At 35.3% G+C, this 21938-nt stretch overlaps 1 protein-coding gene across 4 annotated transcripts in view; it reads left to right on the top strand.

The window, feature by feature from the left end:
- The first annotated feature begins 408 nt into the window (after positions 1 to 408).
- The window catches only part of LOC135083430 (insulin gene enhancer protein ISL-1), a 71864-nt gene continuing 50334 nt past the window's right edge, over positions 409 to 21938 (top strand). For all 4 annotated transcript variants that reach the window (XM_063978177.1, XM_063978176.1, XM_063978175.1 and 1 more), the window contains exon 1: positions 409 to 807. In XM_063978177.1, coding sequence (XP_063834247.1) covers positions 702 to 807 — 106 coding nt within the window. In that variant the 5' untranslated portion in view covers positions 409 to 701. The remainder of the gene's footprint in view (positions 808 to 21938) is intronic.

Genomic DNA, 21938 nt, shown 5'->3' with positions numbered 1-21938 from the left:
AAACAATCTGCCGCACTGAATAAAATAACAGCGAGCGCTCGCCGATCAAACAAACAAGTCGCGATTAATCAAAAACAAACCTAAAACACGAAAGATTAACACGGCGAGATTAAAAAATAAAGCCAGAAAAAGGAGCTCACGGATCAAAACCATAAATCATGCTCATTATATTCGAACCGGATTATTTTTTACCGAAGAAAATGTTCAAAAAAGCATCAAAAGGTTATAGGGGGCGCCATTTTGTGAGGGTACCGTCGGTTGGGGCGTGAAAATGGGAAGCTGCCGGCGAATGGGAGCGCGCGATTCGAAAAGGCGTTTTGTCGATCCGCCAATGGGAGGGGAGGTCGGTCCACTCATGCGCTTTCGCGTCGATCCATAGAATTATAGATATAACACGGCAGTGTGGGCTTGGCCACTGCCGTGGAGAGACGCGGGTGCCCGTTGCGATCGTATTTTTTTGTTTAACATGTCGAAGTGCCTGCGGACCAAAGTTAGTGGAATGTATAGGTCGTAATTTTGGTGTATTCGGTTTGTGTTGGTGCTTTTGACTTATTTTTAGTGGTAGCTTGTGATATGCGCGTTTATTAAAGCAATAATTTGTAATAAATTAGATAAAAAAAATAGTAAAGGTAGATAAATCTAGTTTGATCGTCCTAGAGGCGTTGGCATAGGTGTTCCTCGTTAGAGAGACCTCGTCAGGGATGGTGATGGCCAGCGGGGGTGGTGGCGGGCTGGTTCAGTCCCCACCCGACATGATGCACCACCACAACATTATGGACACCTCGTCACACGTGGAGATGATGCCCAGTGAGTACTGTTCATTTCATTATTTCTGTTAATAAAAATAGTATTGTTGTTAGAGGCATAAACGTTTCATTAGGCTTATAAAATATATGGTTCTTTTTTTAATAGACTGCAAAAAAAGTTAAAAAAAATTAATCAGCTGCGAACCCAGAAGGGTTAAATTATTTTGATAAAAAATAGTTTCAGTTTAATACTGACCTTTAGTGTAAATAAGTTATGTTTTACTAACACTATTGGAACCTGATTTCCGAAAAAAGAAAGAATTTTAATTAGTGTAAATAAACAAACCATTACGTTTACACTAACACTATTGTAAATATTTCTACAGTACCTACCTACCAGCGTTGCCAGTTTTTTTTTTCGCCAAGTCGGGACTTTGGTACTTTTTGAGTGAAAATAGCGGGATTCTTCCGTCAAAAGCGGGACATAGTAAAAAAACGTATAATAATCAAAGGTTTTCAAATATTTATCTTTTTATTTGACTTAAAATTACGTTTACGTGACAATAGATAGCAAAAGTAGCCATAGAAAATGTATTTTTACAAAAAAATAATATTTTAAATCAGTACTACTAGCACGAAAATCTTTCGAGTTCAAATCGTTTGCGTACTCAAATCGCCATCAAAAGATTTAGTACGAAAACTACAACAGCACCCTTGTGGACGTGTCGTAAAGTGAACTTAGTGTAAGAAATGGTTGCACGAAACTTATTTTGAGAATCAAAATTGTCACGTTATCGTTTAATTCGAAGGTTGAGTATCGAACTTTATCGAATACGCAAACGATTCGAAGACGAAAGTTGTTCATGCTAGAGGTACAGATTTACTCTATCATTAAATTCGTCTTTAGAATAAAAAAAGAAAAAATATCGAAATTAAAAAAGTTTTATTATTTACAATAATATTATGGCGTTTCAAACAATAGTCTGGTGAAGTGAGTGTTTCTCTCCGAAAAGCGGGACCGAGCCAGTCCCGCGCGGGACATTTAAATTTGATTAAAAAATCGGGACGTCCCGCCAAAATCGGGACGTCTGGCAACGCTGCTACCTACCTACATTTTATAACACCAATCTATGGACAATTCTAACCTATCTGACGTAGGTCCTGGATTTTGATTACTGATTTTAGTACAATCAAAAATATTTCCCAATGCTAGATAAATAATTCTAAAAAATAAGTCATGTTTTATTCAGATGAAAAAAATATTCAAATTATTTCATTTTTACTAAACTCAAATCTGTCAAAATTTCTACTAAAACTAATGGTTATTTCCCCAAAACTAACCAAACTTTCCCCAAAATCCAACAAACTGAATCCATCTAATCTGTTAACCGACTCTAACCAATAAATATAAAGTAGCAAGCGAAAGGGGAGTCTGATTGATTTATAAATTGCGGGGGTCGCAACGACCCGGGCATTATTTTTGCTAATGCAAGCGAGACGGACATTAGAGGGTTAGGTCGGGATTTATTTGTCCAGGATTGCGATGCATTAAACACAATAGTTGCACTTAGCTTTATGGAAGTTTTAATCACTTTTGAGGAGGCTATTTTGGGTCGTAAACTTTGACCAATTTTGCCTAAGAGCTTTTTGAATTGAGTTCTTGTTTATGTAGATGTGAACATCAGGTTCTATGTTTTCCAAAAAATTATGAATTTTTTGGAAAACATAGAACATTTTTAAATTCCAATGTAGGGAATTTTTTAAATGGAATTTCATAATTTTTTTTCGGCCTTTTGGTCGAATAAAACAATGTTGTTACAATTTATTTAACAAAAATTATCTAGTTATCTTTTCTATAAAATTGTCCATACTCTTCTGCTGCATGATCTTTACATAAAATTGTAATGAAATGATTCATGCCAAATTAAAGAAAGATACATTATCATGAACACAACAATATTAATATTATTCAAAAAATTAAAATAGCTTCTTATGATGATCACTTGAAATAATATAAATAATTTATTAATTTTATGTAACTAGATTAATCAAACCTATTATTATATCACTATGACCAACAGTTTTATTTTTATTATTCAACTAATTTAAATAAATTAAACACCACATATTAAAATTTAAATAACTACATTTCTGCAAAGTATTGCATGTAACAATTTCTAACCAACTAAAAATAAAATAGCTCAATAAAACAAAATATAATGGCACTAGCATGTCACGTCATTATGATACCATTCGAACTGTGGCATCAGCAAATTCATAAGTCTAAAAAAACATATATTTTTAAGTCGATTTAAAAAAAACTCTTTTACATTGTAGGGTTATTAGTTTTTTTTATATTAGGCCACTATTCATGTTGGTGCAAATACTCTAAAATTCTTATCAAGTGTCAATTATTATTCCATTATTTTTTGTTGTTAAATAGCTGATTATTATCACACTTGCAGCTTACTGGTAAAATAGATCTAAGAACTGTTAAGCTCCATTTGCCTCATTAGCACAATTTCGCATTTGTTCAAAGACCAGTGTGAGTTTTACTGGGGCATTTTAACACCTGCATGGTTTATTTTAAGGTTAAAGTCTAACCAAGTGTTCCTATATTGTGAGATAAGGTAGCCTGTTCCTATGTGGTTGAGGATTCCGGGGGAAGCTCGCTTCCACCTTCGGCCTGATCATCACGTTCCATCAGGTGATATTCAGGCCAAGACATTGCTCGTTGTGGTTAAAAAAAGTATTAGGATAAATTCCCAATTCATAGTGCACTGCTTAAACCATTTCACTGATATCTTCCCAATATTGGATTTGTTACTGTTTGTCACTTTCTGTCTAATGCTACTTAATGGTGAAAGTGCCAAAACAGTCCCTTGACAATCATATTATAACGTTTTAACTGTTTTAATTTTTATGAATTCCTTATTCAATTTGCGTTCTGACGACAAAACAAAGTACTTTTTCTTAAAGGTTAGGCTATAGATAGGAAATACTAAAATATTACTAGGCTTTTTCTCGTAGCTCAGACAGCGCTTTTAAATAATTTTTACTTTTCTTTAAATTTTCTGCAACTCCTGTTACCTACGTAGGATCTACAGTTTCAGATTTCTATCTTTTTTAGTGTTATCGGAAAATTTTAAAATTATAAAATACTAATAGAACGGACCCTATTGTAAACCCAAAAAAGTGAGACGTGTCGACAATCGGCTACATAGACCACCGCCATGGTTTATGGGGCCGCTGTCGGTAGCAGTCGCACCTCTGTGCGCGGTCCAGTGGTGCCGACATAAACGCCTTCATAAAACATTACAAATTCCAAAAAAATTCCTACTATGGGATCGATTTTATAGAAATTAATGTACTATTTTTAAACAGAAAATGTTTGCTTTCTTGTAATATCTTGACTAGAAGTGACTAAGTAATTATTGCGGAAAAAAAAGCTGTTGCAAACTGGCAGAAGTAGACATGGATCATCATCATCATCATCATACATCACGTACAAGACCCTTTCTATATTAGTAGAGGCAAAAGAAGGATTTGGCCTAACTTACCTCACTGACCAGACGGGTTAGGGAGGTCTGGGGTTCGCATTTTTATCCACATGATATCCGGAGATCCACTCTTCCTTGACTGTTGAATAGACTGTTCTACTCTGTAGTCCACCCATAAGGTGGACCGACGACATTATAAATGTAGCAGGAAGGCGCTGGACGCAGGCCGCTACCAACCGGGCAGCATGGAAAGCATTGGGGGAGGCCTATGTTCAGCAGTGGACGTCCTATGGCTGAGATGATGATGATGATGAATGATGATTCTACTTTGACCAAATAATATAATAACAAGGCATATGCTTGAACGTGTTGTATATGAATCAATTTGATTTCTTGCTGTCTGGCTGGGTAAAGACACAGACCACCTCGCTAGTTTATTGGGGTGTGGTTCAACAATCGGTAGCGCTCGCACCTCCAACCAACACTAATGCAAACACACTAAAATGTTGGCGAGCAAACGATAGCTTTAAAGAAATCAATCAGAAGTTTCTTTCGAGTAGAAAATGGACTAGTTTAATGGTAAGATGTGCTATAATTTTATTTGGTAAAAAAAAATAGACAAAAAATTCGTAGCCTACTCATACTCGTATGTAGTCTTGTGCACCAAAATAATTTAATTTTAGATATACATATTTATGAATTGACCTCATTTAGGTACGATGGAGTCAAATAACCGCCACATTACCATGCAATTATTTGCCTAAAACTAAATTATGAAGACTATTCTTATCGAAATAGCATATCTTGTAAGTTGGTTGAGTGCCAAACGCAAAAAGTTTCAGCCCCGCCTACATTCCCAAAGCACACCTACATCATTGTTATTAATTGCTGTACATTAGTAAATACAATGTAAATGGCATCTAAGGATTGCGTGTAAATAAGCATTCATTCTGAATTAGACGGTCTAATGCCAGTAATCTCGTATTTTCTAGTCGTTAATCGACAAAAAGTCGACACAATTTTGCGATAAAGTATAAGATATGTAAATATACCACCCAGGCTAGAGTCAGATAATGAGGGGTCATTAGTCTGCGGTTTTTATGTATTTGAAAGTTAAATAAATGTTTGCTTTTCGGACTACCTATTGCAAAGGTAAGGATGTCCATTTTCTATGCATCACAGTTAAATTAATTTTACAGAACTTTCTAGTAACTCTGACACATATTATTCTTATTATTTTGTAATCATGTCAAACCATAATCATTTTTCGGAAACTAATTTTTCAGTAGACTTGCTTCTATTACGATTCTTTTTACAGATACTGAAATTAAGCAGTCGACTGCTAAAACGACTGCGAAGTCCTAAAATTATACGTCATTAATTTGCGCTAATATAAATTTTAATCATTGAAATAATGACTTCTCTACGTCAAAACGTATCTTTGTTTTGTACTGAACATTATTTTTGTAATTTACTTTTTTTACTGAATATAGGTACTTTTGAACAATGAAATTTAGTTGTCGACACCACTGGCACACCACACGCACGCGTCTGCCCGTATCATCACTGAATTACCTAAATTCACAACCGGGGTATAAACGTACCCCATTGTTTGAACACGTAGACCAGTTTTATACCTTTACTACCTCAGTTTATCTCAGGAAGTCATTATGAAGATTATTCCTTTAACATTCTACAATTTTTACAGTACTATCACTTGTTAAAATCGTAAAGTTTACAACGGATTATTTTTTCAATAATTTTTGAGCGGCGGAATCCGATTGTGTGGGTGATACGTGTAAAATATGAAGTGCAGGTGTAAATTGTTTTATGAATTTTTAAATTGAAATGATTTCGTCACCGTCACTTTTTTATCTGAAAATACTGATGCGTTTTGACAGGAATAATATTTTTATTATTGCTCCATGCAATTGCAAGCCCTACATGATAATAACCCAAACCATAGAATAAGTACACAGTCCTTCCCAAAAGTAGATTTTGAAAACTATGTAGATTTAGAAACTACGATACTCTACAGCAAGCAAATTGATAGACTTAATTAAAACATTAAAAATTCCAACCATAATAGTATCTTAGACTTGTCAACAATTTGTTTTTCACTGCTTGCATTGTACCGAAGCAGTGGTAGGGTTAAGTTATTTACCTATATGTGTATTGAAATTTTTAAAAGTGCTATTTCAAACTCAGCATATTGACTAGGTACAAAAATGCATTTTATGCCATTACTGCCTATTTTGAATATGCAAGTATATCCTGACATCTGTCCACCTAGCAGTCTATTTAGAACACATTTTGACATTATCTCCTGACCTTTAAAAAATGTTTTTCCCAAGTAAGTGGGGACTGAAGTAAACACTGACATATGTTTGACAGATAGGAAGTATCGGAACAAAACGGTAGTAAGCGCGGGGGCTGGTTTCTTATCTGTGGCAGTATGTTAGGAAATTTTGTGCAAATAACACATAGGCTATGTGGGGTTATAGTGCGGGAGACCAGGTGCCTAATAAAAAAAGAATATAAAAAATAAAAATTGAAAAAAAAAAATTCAAAAATTATTTTGGCATAATTCAATTTCCATCATTGACTTGGTTTTTCAGTAGTAACCTAAGATCAAATGTCATATTTTATTGCTATGAATTTCATATAAGATGGTAAATCTATAAAATAATTTATGGATCATAAAATGTAACCTTTTAAGATTTGATAAGAGTAGGCACTATTTTAAAATAACTGTTATTTAAAATCTATATTGATTCTGTTATGATAATTTTATTTATTTACTTTATTCTTATCGTAACCATGGTAGGTACTTATTAACAGAAATCAGCAACATTGTTGCTGTAAGTACGAATCTGTAAGCAACTCTGATAAGCAAATACCAGCGGTCACTTAAAGCCTACATAAATTGGCGTTTATCACAACCTGTGACTTTTTGAAATATCTACACTATCTACAATAATCTACATGATGTCCAATTGTCCATCAAATAGAATATGCATTTTATACTAATGTTTTGTGATGGGTAGGAATAACTAAGGCTAAAGGTCCATGGGTCCTTACCACGTGTCCGATTAAAAGCGGCATTTTTTTAAAAATAAATATCCTTGGACATTTTACACTGCGCCGCTAGCCCCAAACTAAGGTTGTTATTATTTTTAAACTTTTCTATAAAACATTACGCAAAATTTTTATCTTTCTATTCAATTAAGTTTAGGAGGGGTCATCACGTCGGATTATTTTAAGTGGGCTAAGAAAAGCCTGTGCTATGTGTAAAAATAATTTTTTGACTTGACTCAAAATGTTATAAATACAAGCAAGATTCAAGGATTAAAAATTAATGTTTGAATTAATTATTTTAAATGAACATGATTTCATATTTATTGATAGTCCTATTGAAAATACATACCTATCTGTTTGCTTCTTTGTGTACAAAAAAGGGAAAAGACTGTTGTTAGCCGTTTTCCAAAGGGCAAATTAATAATGTCCACCTTACTTTGCCCTATGAATTTAAAATCGAAAGCCTTATCAAGCCGCTTACAGTTATTTCGATATCGAAACTTATTTCAATAAAATGATATTTTTACGTCTAAACCTATGATACGCACCATCTTTGTACATCGTTTATGTGGACAAAATACGCAAAATGTTCCTTATCTCCTGGCCTAAGTACGATTGCGCCGGAGTGCAAAGGATATGTTACTATTTAGATATTTTATTCGATTTGTAAAAACAACTGTTCGTAATATACATGTTTTACCGTAAATGCGATAAGGAATGAAAGTTTCAAAATGCCAATATTATGTAAAAGCGGCGGTGGTCAGGTGAAAATACCTGCATTTTTAATTGGCGATAAAAAGTATAGTTTATTTGCCACAGTGTGACGGTTAACTGACACTTTTCTGCTTAAATATCGACGGCAAAATCCTTTAAAATAATTCTATAGGTGGTATAAACGATGAAAAAAATTCTGCTCAGTTTGGTTCAAAATCAAATCAAAATGTGGTCAAATCAAAAGGTTGGTCTGACTTGTACTATTTCTTCCTGGCTAGCATCTTACCTCGTAGGAAGTCTGTCACCAATCGCCAAATATCAATGTTGCGTCTCGGCAAACGGGACTTTTCCCACCTCTGCAACTCCTGTGTAGCCAGGATCTTCAGCTTGACCGCCAATAAAAACCCAACCAGTGAAGGTCAAGTTGGTCCCCGGGGAAAGTTAAACTGTGTTTCGGCAGCTTCAGATAAGATAGACAGTTCCTCTGTGGTTGAGCATTGATGAAGCTCGTTTCCACATTCGGCCTGACCATCGCTTCCCTAGTTCTAAATGAGGATCAGTAGTTGCAGCACCGTATTTTAACCGTGGCTATAACAACCATAACTGGTGCTTTTGTATGGACTTTGATAGGTCTTTCCCGTTGTGTGTTAAAAAATCTCAGTTTTTTCTCCAGTAGGATTCAAATCCAAAACCAGTGGTGGTGTTGTATCTTAAGCTGGGTTGCACCATCTTACTTTAATTTTAACAAACGGCAAAAGTCTGTCAAACTCCATACAAAAACACCAGTTATGGTTATGGTCACGGTTAAAATACGGTGCTGCAACTACTGATCCGATTTAAAAAAATATTTTTGTCCATTGATCGAGGAAGGCTTCTATAACAGAAGGACTCTATAACATCACCCTACAGCCAATAGGGACGGAGCAGTAAAAAATGTTTCAAAAACGGGAAATATAAAACCTATTTTTACACGTACGAAATCGCGGTCACAACTAGTTTTACATAAAAGCGTGCATTCATTTGACGTAATAAAACACCTAACTATACATTAAGCTATCTCAAATCACCTAAACACATTTAGCAAATGCAACTCGTTTAGCTTTTATCAAACTATTACTATTACCATTCGTGTTCAATTCACTAGTTTGTCGTAAGAAACAAATTCTATTTAAGGTAAAAGACCCAATACTCGACACTTTTTGCACTTTGTCTAACTTTGCAACGCTGGTACGAGAAAACTATTTGACTTTGAAAAAATCTGATTACATGGCCAGGTAGATAATTTATTCTTCTTTTTTGTTCATTTTTATTCATTATCGTAGGTATTATGAATTAATTCAAATATTTTTTTAACTGAAAAAAGACCCATTTGTACCAGTACTCGACACTTTAGACCCAATTACCGTCAAAGTGACCCAGTACTCGTCAATTTTCGGCACAAATTTGAACCTTATGTCGTAGGTAATAAAGTATAGTATTTTTGAGTTTTAGCTAGTGCAAGCAACATCTTCGCAGAGATTTGTTGAATTATTTAAGTTTTTGTAAGCAATGTTACATATTTTTTGAAAATTTGACGTGTAACGAATATTATAAATAAATTTCTTATTCTTAGTATTTATCATCTATGCCAATTTAATACAAATAACATTAAGAAGCGATTTTGACAGCTTTTGTGTGTGAAGTCCTGCTCATTAAAATTATTTTAATAATTGTTATTCATCATCATCATCATCGTTTCAGCCCTAGGACGTCCACAGCTGAATATAGGCCTCCCCCAATTATTTTCACAACGGTCGGATGGTGGCGGCCTGCATCCAACGCCTTCCTGCTACCTTTATGAGCGCGTCAGTACCTACCTCAGTGCCTAAAGACGAAAGTCAGTGTGTGTTACCAGTGATGATATACGGTTTGGAAACGTGGCCTCTCTATAGGCCTTATAAAATAAGCTCAAAATTGCACAGAGTACTATGGAGAGGGCTATGCTTGGTGTTTCTTTATGAATCAGGAATGAGGAGATCCGTAACGAACTAAAGTCGCTGACTTAGCCCGACAGATTAGCAAGCTGAAGTGGCAATGGGCAGGGCACATAGTACGCAGAACTGACGGCCAATGGGGTAGCAAGGTTCTGGAGTGGAGGTCACGTACCGGAAAGTACAGCGTAGAACGTCCAACCACAATAATAATTGTGATTGTTAACAATTAAATAAGACATCAAACTTCAAGTTTCAAACTAGATAGGTACTCTCTATATTTTTGAGAGCTTAATTTACTAACACTGCATACAGGATGATAGTTGAAAATACTTATAGTACTACTACTAAGTGGGGTCCTGCATAAAACGGGAAGTCACCGTGGGAAAGAGTACCTACATGTAATAACTCTTAAATTGCTAAAACAATAAGACACCGCGTAATAAATAATGGAGACACGGCTGAGCTTCTGAAAGCAGTAGGAACAACTGTCCTTGAGGTATTTAAAAAAAAGTTTATTAGCAATTTGTATTGAGTTGTAAAGTTGAGTCGGCCAGTCCGACCACTTCACCGTTCGGCTGTCGTGGGTATAGAAGTGTGGTAGTACACTTATTCAAAAAAGGCGACAAAACTATATTAAAGAATTGTATGTATACCCATCATACTTCTGGGTTATCTGTACATTTATCGAGAGTTATGACGAATGTTCCACTTGGATGTTTTACTACTCCTAGCTTTCCGAACTAGCTGCTTTCTGAAAAGGCTTCAGTAGACCACATACATACGATGATTATATAGAAGTGTTTTGCCTTCCGTTTGTGGACTATGAGAAAGCCAGCAATTCCATCAAGACTTGGGATGTTCTATATGTCTTTTTAGTGAGAACTACAATGACACACAAACGCTTCAATATCCGTCTGTTTCTAAGATCTGAATTCGAAGCCTATCCAGTTGCACAGAGGGGTAAGAAGACAGGGAGACTACATAATCTCCAAAACTGTCCTGTGCCGCCCTGAAATATGTTTTAAAGCCTTAGGACTGGAGTGGACTACGCTGAGACGTTAGAAGACCTATATGCACAATGCTTGATGGCCTCAATAGAGCTTCTCAACTAATACGTCTAAAAATAAACATGGACAAAATAAAAATTATACCATAATGTACAGACATTATGCAGCACTGGCTGCATCCGCTCGAAGATTTTTGACTTGAAACTCTATGTTGTTGAAGCATAATAGAACCAAACTTCTAGTTACGAGTAGGTAGGTCCAACTTCTAGAAGAGATCCAACTCGGGTGGGCTTTCGGGAAACGACATCCTTTGTCCTGAATACCTCTGTAAGCTCTTAATCAGTGTGTAATGCTTGAATAGAGACTTTGGATTCTATATTATGAAACTCTTATGTACTTTACTTACCTGTGATATCACGGCGAGAGTGAGGGAGAAAACATTTTGAAATACATACGAGTATATTACTGATGATAATAATTTTGTAAATAATTAGTACAGTCATGCGATTCTGTTAAAAATATAATATCGTCACTTCAAGTGCAATATTGCTATTTTTTAAATAACCTGCATGTCATTTAAACTTTATTCCATTACAATAAAGTTCAAAATTAATACACTGACGAACTTAGGTGCAATACAATAAGCATGTCCCAATTGTCGTCAAAATAGTGTTAATTTTGACGAGTACTGGGTCAAGCAGGGAATTTAGTGAACCAATAAATGTCACACGTAAATTATATTAAACTAATGAAAAAAAGAGTCGTTTTATGGGTTGTGTGGCTAGAAAAATTACTTAACATTTTTACAAAAAAGTCACACCTCCCTAAACCCGATAGATTTTGCAAAAAGTAAAAACTAAACGGACGGGTCAGATTCCAAATTCAGTGCCTAAATTGACAAAAAATGAGAAATTTTGGAAAGAGAATTTTCAAAAATTTTTATTCGGCATCCATTGCATGTTCTAACTAATGGTTGTTATTTTAACTTATACATTAAAATACCAAAAATATGATGCCATAAAAAATGTTAAGTTTAATGTTGGTGGAAAATTTTAACAAGCTTTTTTGTAAAATGTGACGAGTACTGGGCCCCTGTCGGTATTACCTGCGCTTACCTTAGTATTAAAATATGAAAAGTGCCTGACTTTTAAATTGTTAACATAATTGTGTTTTAGTGATTATTTATAGAAATGTTAATAAGCTACTTCCTATTTTAACTGCTGTGATAAAATATAACTTATATCGAGTGGGAAGTAGAGCTTATGTAATATTTTATATCACTTTCAGATCCATAAAGTATTGACTTACATTTGACGGCCGTCCAGTGACTGTTTCGAATCAAAGGTCAAATATTAATTTAAATTGTGATTAATTAAAATATGTTTAATGAAATTCTGTGATCTTGACCGTTGTTTTGAATAAACGAAAAAAATGTTATCTATTGGAAATACAAATTAATAAACAAAGCCAAACACAAAATGTAACTAATCCATTTTAAATGAAATTATTATCATCATCATTATAGCTTCTAGCAGTCCACTACACTGAGCTTAAAGCTATTTTAAGTAGTTGAAGCACTGAATTTCACGATATTTTCATTCATCTGTCAGCGGTTTTTCATTAGTCTGTAAGCACTATTTAAAGGAATTTTGACTGTGACTTTGCTGCTTTTCGAAACCGTATTCAGTACAGTTTAGTTGGAATACTTAATATGGTGATAAATCACTCAGTTTTTAATCCTTTGACCTCTCTAGATCCAAAACATAAATTGTTTACATTTCTGACTTTCCCAAATGTCAGACATTAACCCTGTAATGTCCACAAATAGTCCATAGTTATGACTTTTAGATTTAAATATGTGAGTCTTCCAGCGACTTGGCCACCTTTTAGTTTGGTCCACGGGTCACTGGTTTGAAGTTCTAAAGCAACTGGGACTATCTTCAATGTTTTGTTAATAAATTAAACACCAAATCAAGAAAAATCTACTCTAGAATCTTAGTGCCCAGTTACTGGAAGAATTTTTTTTTTAAAATTCAATCCAGTGACTTGACTTGTGGACCAGGCTAAAAGTGTGTGTGTGGAAGACTCACAGCTATTTTATGCCCATACTATAGCCGCATTTATGGTTGCCAGGCGTCCGGCTAAAGCCGGACATAGGCCAAACTAAACGGTGTCCGGCCTGTCCGGCTTTTTACATTTAAGAAGTTTTTTAGTAAATGATAAAAAAGGCTAGTTTTAGATTTAAAAAGATACAAAATCCTTAAAAAATTCAGGTGTCCTGCTTTTTTACCCAAATGTCCGGCGAAACTGGCTGGTCTGTCCGGCTATTAGGTCAGACGACCTGACAACCCTAGCCGTATTACAGGTTCAAGCTCCATTTCGCCCATTACACAAGAATGTCCGAAACGTTTTCATCGAGCCCTTAAAATTTTATCGGCCCAATTACATGACTTTATAAATTTAAAACCAGTAAAGAGTCCACAGATTATAAATCGAAGCACTCGAACATTAGGATTATCTTGCCGGATCTCTTTGATGTAGGAATAGTGATGCCCGTAGGTCGATAACTTGATATCGAGCATCGATAGAACGGAAAGGTGTGTTATACTTATTGTAAAGTTTTTTTCTTTTAAAAAATAATTTCAAATCATTTATTCAGTACTTAGGCCTTTCTAGGGCACTTGTATTCGTCACGTCCTAAATTGGTATAGCTTGCCTTACCACTACCTAATTTAAACATAATGAACCATTCTTAATGGTCTTATGATGTGTAATTTGGCTTAAACTTAAAGTAGAAGTAGGTAATCCTTGACAAATCTTATCGTAAATGTTTGTGTCATAACTAGTGATAATGTAGAGTCTTGTAATGCCTTATTATTTTTAGCAATTGTAATTATGTTTTCTTTAGCTATAAGTTTCCCCAAATATGCAAAATAAAATCTGCAAGAAAATACGTCAGACAGAAGAACTCTACATACGAGTAAAATAATATTATAATCATTATCAAGTCGATTCTTTAAATGACTATGACTATAAAAATATCGATTCACCTCGTATCGATGTCGATAGTTGTTCCTTGCAGCCCTACTCGTAAGGCCTTATCCGACCATCTCAAGAACTTCCGTGGCGCCGCGTTTATTTTATTTTATTTTATTTTATTAGTGCCGAGGATGGTGTGATTGATAAAGAATTTTGGACCGGAAAATTGGGATACCAATATTGATCGCAGATTTCAGTTGTTAAAAGATTTTATCCAAAATCGACATTTTTAGGCTGTTTTGGGGAAATGGTGGCTCTCTCTTTTCGTGGATATCGTATAAGACTAACGTCCGTATTCTCAAACATTACTATGAGGTCTCACAGTGCGCGTGGACGCACAGGGTGACACACGAACAAATCACAGAGCTCTATTCAACGCTGTGCGTTCGATTTGCTGCTTCACCTAAGCAATTTGAGAATACGGACGTAAGCGACAAATAAATACGAACATCAGGGGAGTCCTGATGGGCCTCTGCATGATACTATTCCCGTCTGCCCAGCATGTGGAGTGTAGACCAAATGCTCCATTTGCCTTTTTGGCAAATTAGAGGGCTTGTCATGGAGACTGAATGACCAGATGATGATGATGCCAATTTAGTCGGCTATTATTTTCCAATAGCTACCAGCAATTTGGCTTATCGATGGCGAAGTACCATGGGTTTGATTTCTTGTTAAATCTATTTGATTTCCTTGATATGCTTCAAATGATTGGATCTTTAACCAACAAAAAAAACTGTATCTGATATCTTTTAGACAAGGGTATATTTCCTTGTTGTTTGTTGTCTGCCTCTTCTTCGTTTGAAAATATGGGTATTGCCACTGATATGGGTTAGTTAACTTAATTAATATTGTAAACCTACCTAACTTGCTTTCAAGCTATAGAATGATCTTAATGAACATAACGTAACACATCTAATAATTATTGACTATTACATGACTGAGTAAATCAATCAGTGATTCATCCTGTCAAATTGATTCTTTTTCTCTTTACACACAAACATTGTCGTCAAACAAAAACAAAAGTAACAGTAGACCGGTACACCGCGGGTACTGGGTATAAGGTATAAATGTAGACCGGTATACCCCGGTATACCTCGGTATAAAACGTATAGGACGGTTTATCACGCGCGTAAATTCTCTCAATTACCACGCCTGCCGGCGGGATTTTCGCCTTTGAGAAATAAAGTTTAAAGGACAGTGTGTGGTGGGTTGCAACCGTGGGTTCCGTGGGCCAAATTTTTGGCCAGCAGTGCAATTACTTCCATGTAAAATTAAAACTGTGTAGAAGTCGTCTACGCTAAATATCTTTGAAAGAACCTTGTGCACTGAAAAATAGGATAAATTTGAGTTTTTAATATTTAAATACCTAAAAAACTCTAACTTTTTGTGTAGAATAACAATAATATTGGTGAGGTCGATGTTATTTGTCAAGTTAAATACCTACGTGCTAGCGGTTTTATGTTAATGTATTACACAGTTCGTAAATAACTTTATGTTTAGGTAATCAAGCAGCATCAGTAATAAGCAGCAAAACTTGCTCTGGGCTCCAAAGAGTCCCTTGATATTCCGGTCTATTCCACTTTGATCACCTGAATTAGATTACCCAGGTGATCATAGGCGACTCTTTGGTGTCTTTTGATCACCCATGTATAATATCATCTATGTAGGTGATCAGTGGATTTTTTATCCATGAGCGATTAAAAGACACCAAAGTGTTGCCTGGGTGATCTAATCCAGGTGATCAAAATGGAATAGATCGATGTTCACACAACAGAATTTAAAATTTCATTGATTGTAAGCCTCTATCTATGGCATTATCAACCATGGCATCATACTTTCCTTTTTAATTGAACACTGTGACATTTATGCTTTTTAAACGGGCTTGTGGTTGTTGCTCTTTTAGTTGTACCTTTTTAATTTAAAACGAGCTTTAGTACTTTTGGGTTTGAGTAAGCAAATGCAGTTTCGTATCCCGCAATCAGTAGCGGGCCCCTAAAAAGGTCCTCTTGCCACTGGCGCCGTTGCGAGATAAGGCGGGCTTTTTTCGACATTTCTTTTGTCTTTTTTCTTCACGTGATAGGTCCTTTATGGGGGACACAGATAACAGAAAAGATTAGGTCTTTTAGGGAGGCTCGCAACCCGTTTGTTGATCAGCGTTTGTTTTGTTTGCATTATTAATTGGAGTAATGAGCGAGCTGAATGTGTTTCTATAGTTTGTGGTGTAGGATTTAATACAGGTTTGCGTAGGTTTTGGTTTATCGTAGAGAATGTATCACGCACCCCACTTCATCTGTGTAAATGGTACCAACCTTAAATGACTTGAGAATAAAAAATAAAGTGAAACATTTTCGGACAAACGAAATCTGCGTGACGTAAACAAAATTTCCTCAAGTACCTATTTTGCCAACATCTCAAAATATTTTCAAATCACAAACCGTTCATCATAATTTGCCACAGACGTTGAACACTTTGACAGCTGTCAAATTAATCTGACATCTTCATTGCCGCCAATTTTTTCTCGCCCATTTTGACCAGTCATGAAAACGGTTTGGTGCTTTTTTTCGTAAAATTTCGGACTCGAAGGTGACGAATCGTCTAAATATTTGTTATCTTTGACGAAACGTAGATAATTTTGTCCTTTTTTGTGTGAAAATATGCGTCAGGTATTTCTTATTTTGACGTTTTTCGCTTAATTACGATGTCCCCTATTCTTTACCTGCGGTTTTTGTCCAGTAATTTGTAAATATTGATTTTTTTACAGTTAAACTCATTGTTTTTGTATTCTTCAAGAAATGTTGTAAAAATATACACAATTATAATTTTAATTATGGTTGTATCTATTAGACTGTGGACTAAAACATTTAATTAGGAAAGTAAATAGAAGTAGAAGTTTAGACGATTTTACCGTCATACATTAACTATAGCAATCGTCAAAAGTCTGTCAAACTCCATACAAAAACACCTGTTATACTTATAGTTACGGTTAAAGTTAAGGTGATGCAACTCTTTCTGTGGCAATAGTAAAATTTTAAAATCAAGACAATTTCAAATTCCTAAATTTAATGCTTTATTGCAAAAAAAACTTATGAAACTGTACTATTGAACCTTTTTTTACTTAAATACTTACTTCAGCATAGTTTATAGTGTAATGTCATGTACTATATTTTTTTTTCTATGCTGAATAAAATGTTCTTATTCTTATTCTTAAATTTTCTTAGATCTACTATACACAATCTTTCTTTGTCTGTCTGTTTCTTCCTTGTTAGTAGTAGTAGGTACTTGGAGACTGAACACTTGAGGAAACTTGATACCAAGCAGTTAAAGTCGGAAAGTTCAAAGTAAGCCGAGTTCAGTTTTAAGTAGGTATCATTGCTCTTGGCTACTACTTATGTAGTTTGCCTACTTGGAAAGTTAAATAACTAGATATTTCCGAAGTTTTAGGCTGAGTTGCAGTTACTTTAACTTTGACAAACGTCAGAAATCTGTCAAATTCCATACAAAAACCACCGGCTATCGTCAAAGTTACGGTCATAATTAGGTGGTGCAACTCAACCTTAGTATTTGACCATCATTAAGATTTTGTATGAAGATTTCCGCTAAAATAACGTCGACTAGTCACAAAATGATAATATGTTTTTGTCAAACATTTGTGGTTTGTAAATTTTCGAGTTGTTCAGCAGATGCTGTACACCTTCGTATGAATAATCCGCTTACTATTATCGCTGTTTGATTAGGGACCTTATTTTTTGCGGCCGAAACCCGAGAATCGTGTGTCGTCGCGTTAAAACAATAGAAGTGATGTCATTGTCAATCGAAATCCGACTCTCTTATTTGACTTACGATTTATGTGGCTTTATATTTTTGGAGAATGTGCTTTATTCTGCTGTATTAAGGTGTGTTGTTGTTTGTTTTTTGGATTAAAAAAAATCAGGCGCCGGGTAAAGACGCCTCATGTCGCGCCGTTGATATCCGGTGTGAGAAAAAAGGTGAAAGAAAAAAATTGTTGTTGTTTTTTTTGTTTTCTTCCTCGGACCTCGGTAGGTCAGTGACCATGGCGTTAAAATATGGGCCCTTGTAGGGTACTCGGATGATTTATAGCGATTCGCTGCTGGCGAGGCATTTTTTCGGAAGTTTAGTGTCGGTATGTCACGGCGCCTCGCCCACGCAGAAAAACGGCATGCAAATGGAACGTTTGGATTTATATCTGATCACTTTGGAACTTGTTAGGCAGCCCTTGTCGTCGGGAGTTGATGGGTGATCATTCCAAACATGTTTGGAAGCATTTGTCACAAATTTTAGTCTTTGGACAGCGGTCAGAATCGTCCTGTCTGGCTTTAATACTTAAAGTACGCAGTAGTATGTCCATATGGGACAAACATGGTCTTCACTGGTTGGGTTTTTATTGGCGGTTAAGCTGCAGATGCTAGATAAGAGTTGCAGAGATGAGAATAGTTCTATAGCAGAACGTGCCTTCCGAAGCAAGAAATAATGCTTCATTTTAGCCTATCCAAGCAATCGAATTGAAGTCCAACTCTATCTGTAGTCACTAGACCACAAAAATGTAACCAAATTCAATTTAAAACGATTCAAACAAAATTCACCTGACAGCAGAGGCTTTTCAATTAATTTATCAACACTCCCACATTCTACTGAACCAAAAACTCAGTATATTTGCCCATCCGTGGGAACGTTTGTCTAACCATGTGTCACGTCCACCATAGCGCTAAGAAATATGTTTTCCAAACAACAATATTGATTTTTATATCGATTAATGGATCCATATTTGTGCATGACACCACGTACGAGTATGTTTGATTGATATCCCTTTCATGGTTTGGAGAAATTCGTTTTAAATTGTCATCTTTAATTGTTTTGTCGCGTGATTGTGTTTGATGAGATAATAGATTTGTTTTCTAAAAGAGGCATAAGGTAGGTACGGTTTTTTTTATCATTTCACCTACTTACTGTTTGCAGATGCCTATTTTAAGTTTTTTATAGGCGTTGTTGATGACTGTCATTTCCATTAATCAATAATTCTATAGTAAGAAATAAAGAGTCCTTCCTTAGGTACCTATAATAATATGCTAAAACTACAATAATACTTACTGTGAAAGAAGAAAAACACAAAGACAAAATTGAATCATTCAGGTCCTGAATTTGTTTAAAAAAATTAATTGTTTTTTTTAACTCAATCCTAAAGTTAACAATTCCTAATCACAAAAATTAAGTGTTATTAAATAATACCGGTAAATGGTAAATTATAGGAAATAGGCCAACCGACTTCAGTTCTCCATGCTTTCTAAATCTGTACAACACATTTTTTTCTTTTTACTCTCCTTCGTTCAAGTAACCAAATACCTAATTGCTCTCCTTTAGATTTTATTGCCCAGCTACAGCTCAGATGTTTAAATTACGAGTTTTTACCTCGAGAGCGCGCCCTACATCATAAAACGTTTCTACAGTAGCGTCTCTGTCAAAACTTGTTTTTTTTTATTGTTTTTTTTTTAGTTAAGGTGGCGGCACACCGAGGGCTGGGTTAGAGTTTTTTCGGCAATTTTATGGTTATTATAATAGTGTTTATGGCTTAATCTTTTTAAGGATACGCTTGTGGTAGGGGTTGATATATTTTTAGGAAGCTGCGTAAGAATGCAGTCGCCTATATTATCAGTTTTATACGTGACAGTTTGATATCGTAGATAAGATTGAAGAAGCTGCTGAATATCCCTGGGCTAGGTAATGTAGCATAGAAGAGTCTAACCATAAATGCAGCACAAAAGTGAAAATAAAGTGAATCATTTTTATTGGTCATAATTAGTGATAAGTTGCTTATTAGGTACATTGATAAATAAAATATTGTGTTTAAAAATGGATTCGGAATACAGGCTTAATTTCCTGAAATTACTCCCATAAATACTAAAAAATAACTACTTAGATAGATACGTATTTTTTTCCAATTGACAGCTCATCTTGACCAATAGAAAGAAAGAAATATTTTTTTTTATTTGGTTCAAACAGTAATTTAACACAATTTGAATAATAATTATAAATAAATTGTTGAACCAAAATGGCTCCTACTCACCTTGTACCATGTTCCATAAAGAACAATAGCGACTCTATCCTTAATTCCCATTTATCCTTTTCCCTCAAAGACTATGTTCAGGCAAATGTTGTAATTTTGTTTTATGTTACAAAGTTGCAGTTTGTAAACAAACCAGTAAGCTCCCGGTGCCACCAGTAACTTATAATCCTCGTTAATCCGACACGGGACGTCATTAGCGACGAAGGCCTACCGAATCGGACGACGGCTTAGATTATCGATTAATCGATATACAGGTAGATCAAAATACACACTGAAATCTTTATGTAGTTGATGCTATATCGCGACAAAAATGTTGAGTCTGATGTGCTGTTGATTCCACAAAAGCGTCAAGCTTTTGGTTAAAAATCATAGGTAGCGCTCATATGGCTTTAGGCTGGTTTTGTGTCACGCTGACCGTCCGGTGCGGACCCGCTCCGCACGGCCAATCTGTATGAACTTCTAGGGAGCGTTTTAGAGTAGGTAATGCGGTCCGTAGGAACCGCTCCGCTCCCTAGCAGTTCATACAGATCGGCTGTGGGAGCGATCCGCACTGACAGTCCGCGTGACACTAAAACCAGCCTTATTTTTGGTAACAGGATAAGCGATGTATAAAGGAGCTAAGTAGTTAGGTTTTCACCCCTTTCGATTTACCAATAAAAATAATTACACTCGCTGAACAGTGTAGTATAGAAATGACATTTTAAAACATTATTCAACAAATGCGTGAGTTTTTATTAGTAGGTAGGGGGGGTTAATGTTTAAAATCTTTAGTTCTATGTATTATTTCTTAATCTTGTGCGCCCCTAACTTTAGTCTGGACAATTAACACATTAAAATAGCCATGTAAGGTTGGCAAACAGGTAATATTTTCCTTGCCTTTAAAACTAATTGATATCTCTAAGGGCCTACTTACGAAGTTAATTCTTATATAATTTCTTTAATTGTTACAGCATTAGTCATCCTTCTTTTCCCACCGTCCTACCTAAGATACTATACATAGATAGATACATCGTAATCTTCGTTCGTTTGACACTCGGGCCGACGTCTCTCATTCGCTTCAAGATGGCGCCCGATATTGGATATAGACGTCAAACTCATGATTTATCTTGATGGGGATACGGCCAGAGAAGAGGCGGGTGCATGAGCGGTAGCGAGTAGCGTGTTTACGCACTGCATGCAAGCTAAATTCGAATTTTTGAAATACTGGTTTGGACTACGGTAGCAATACGTGTTGAGCAATCGCTCTCACTTAAATAAAAAGTATGTGTGAAAGTTTTAAAAGCCAGCAAGATTTTTGTATAACCTTCTATTCTACGGATAGCAGATAACTGGAAACTATATTTGAGCAAACTCTACATATTGATCAACAAAAATAACGCATGGCTGACTACTGTTAAAGTACTTTTTATTCTGTTAAAGTTTTTTTTAGTGATGGTAAAGTAGATTAGAGTAGTATCACACATTTCACCAGAGTATGGCATGCAAAAATAATAAAATTTAAACAGTGTCATTTTATGTATGTCAACAATGAAGTTATCAAGATCAAATGAAATTTTAAAATCTTGTCTGCAAAAATAAAAAAGTTTTATGAGTTTTTATGAGACTGAAGTTTTAAAAGAAAATGCGAATATTAGTACGTAGTACTAATTAATAAGTGACTAGTATTTATACTACTACTATTACTCTTTATTTTGTGGAATTCTTGGCAGTTCTTTTTAAACTTAGTTACTCAATAAATAATAAAAGCTGCTCTCACGCTACACGCGTCTTTCCCTCCACCGCTGATCTCATGGCCCCACAAT

Source organism: Ostrinia nubilalis, chromosome 23, assembly GCF_963855985.1.
Source record: "Ostrinia nubilalis chromosome 23, ilOstNubi1.1, whole genome shotgun sequence".
Lineage (NCBI taxonomy): Eukaryota > Metazoa > Arthropoda > Insecta > Lepidoptera > Crambidae > Ostrinia > Ostrinia nubilalis.
The sequence above is the reverse complement of the archived record's forward strand: the minus strand, read 5'-3'. Positions and strand labels throughout refer to the sequence as shown.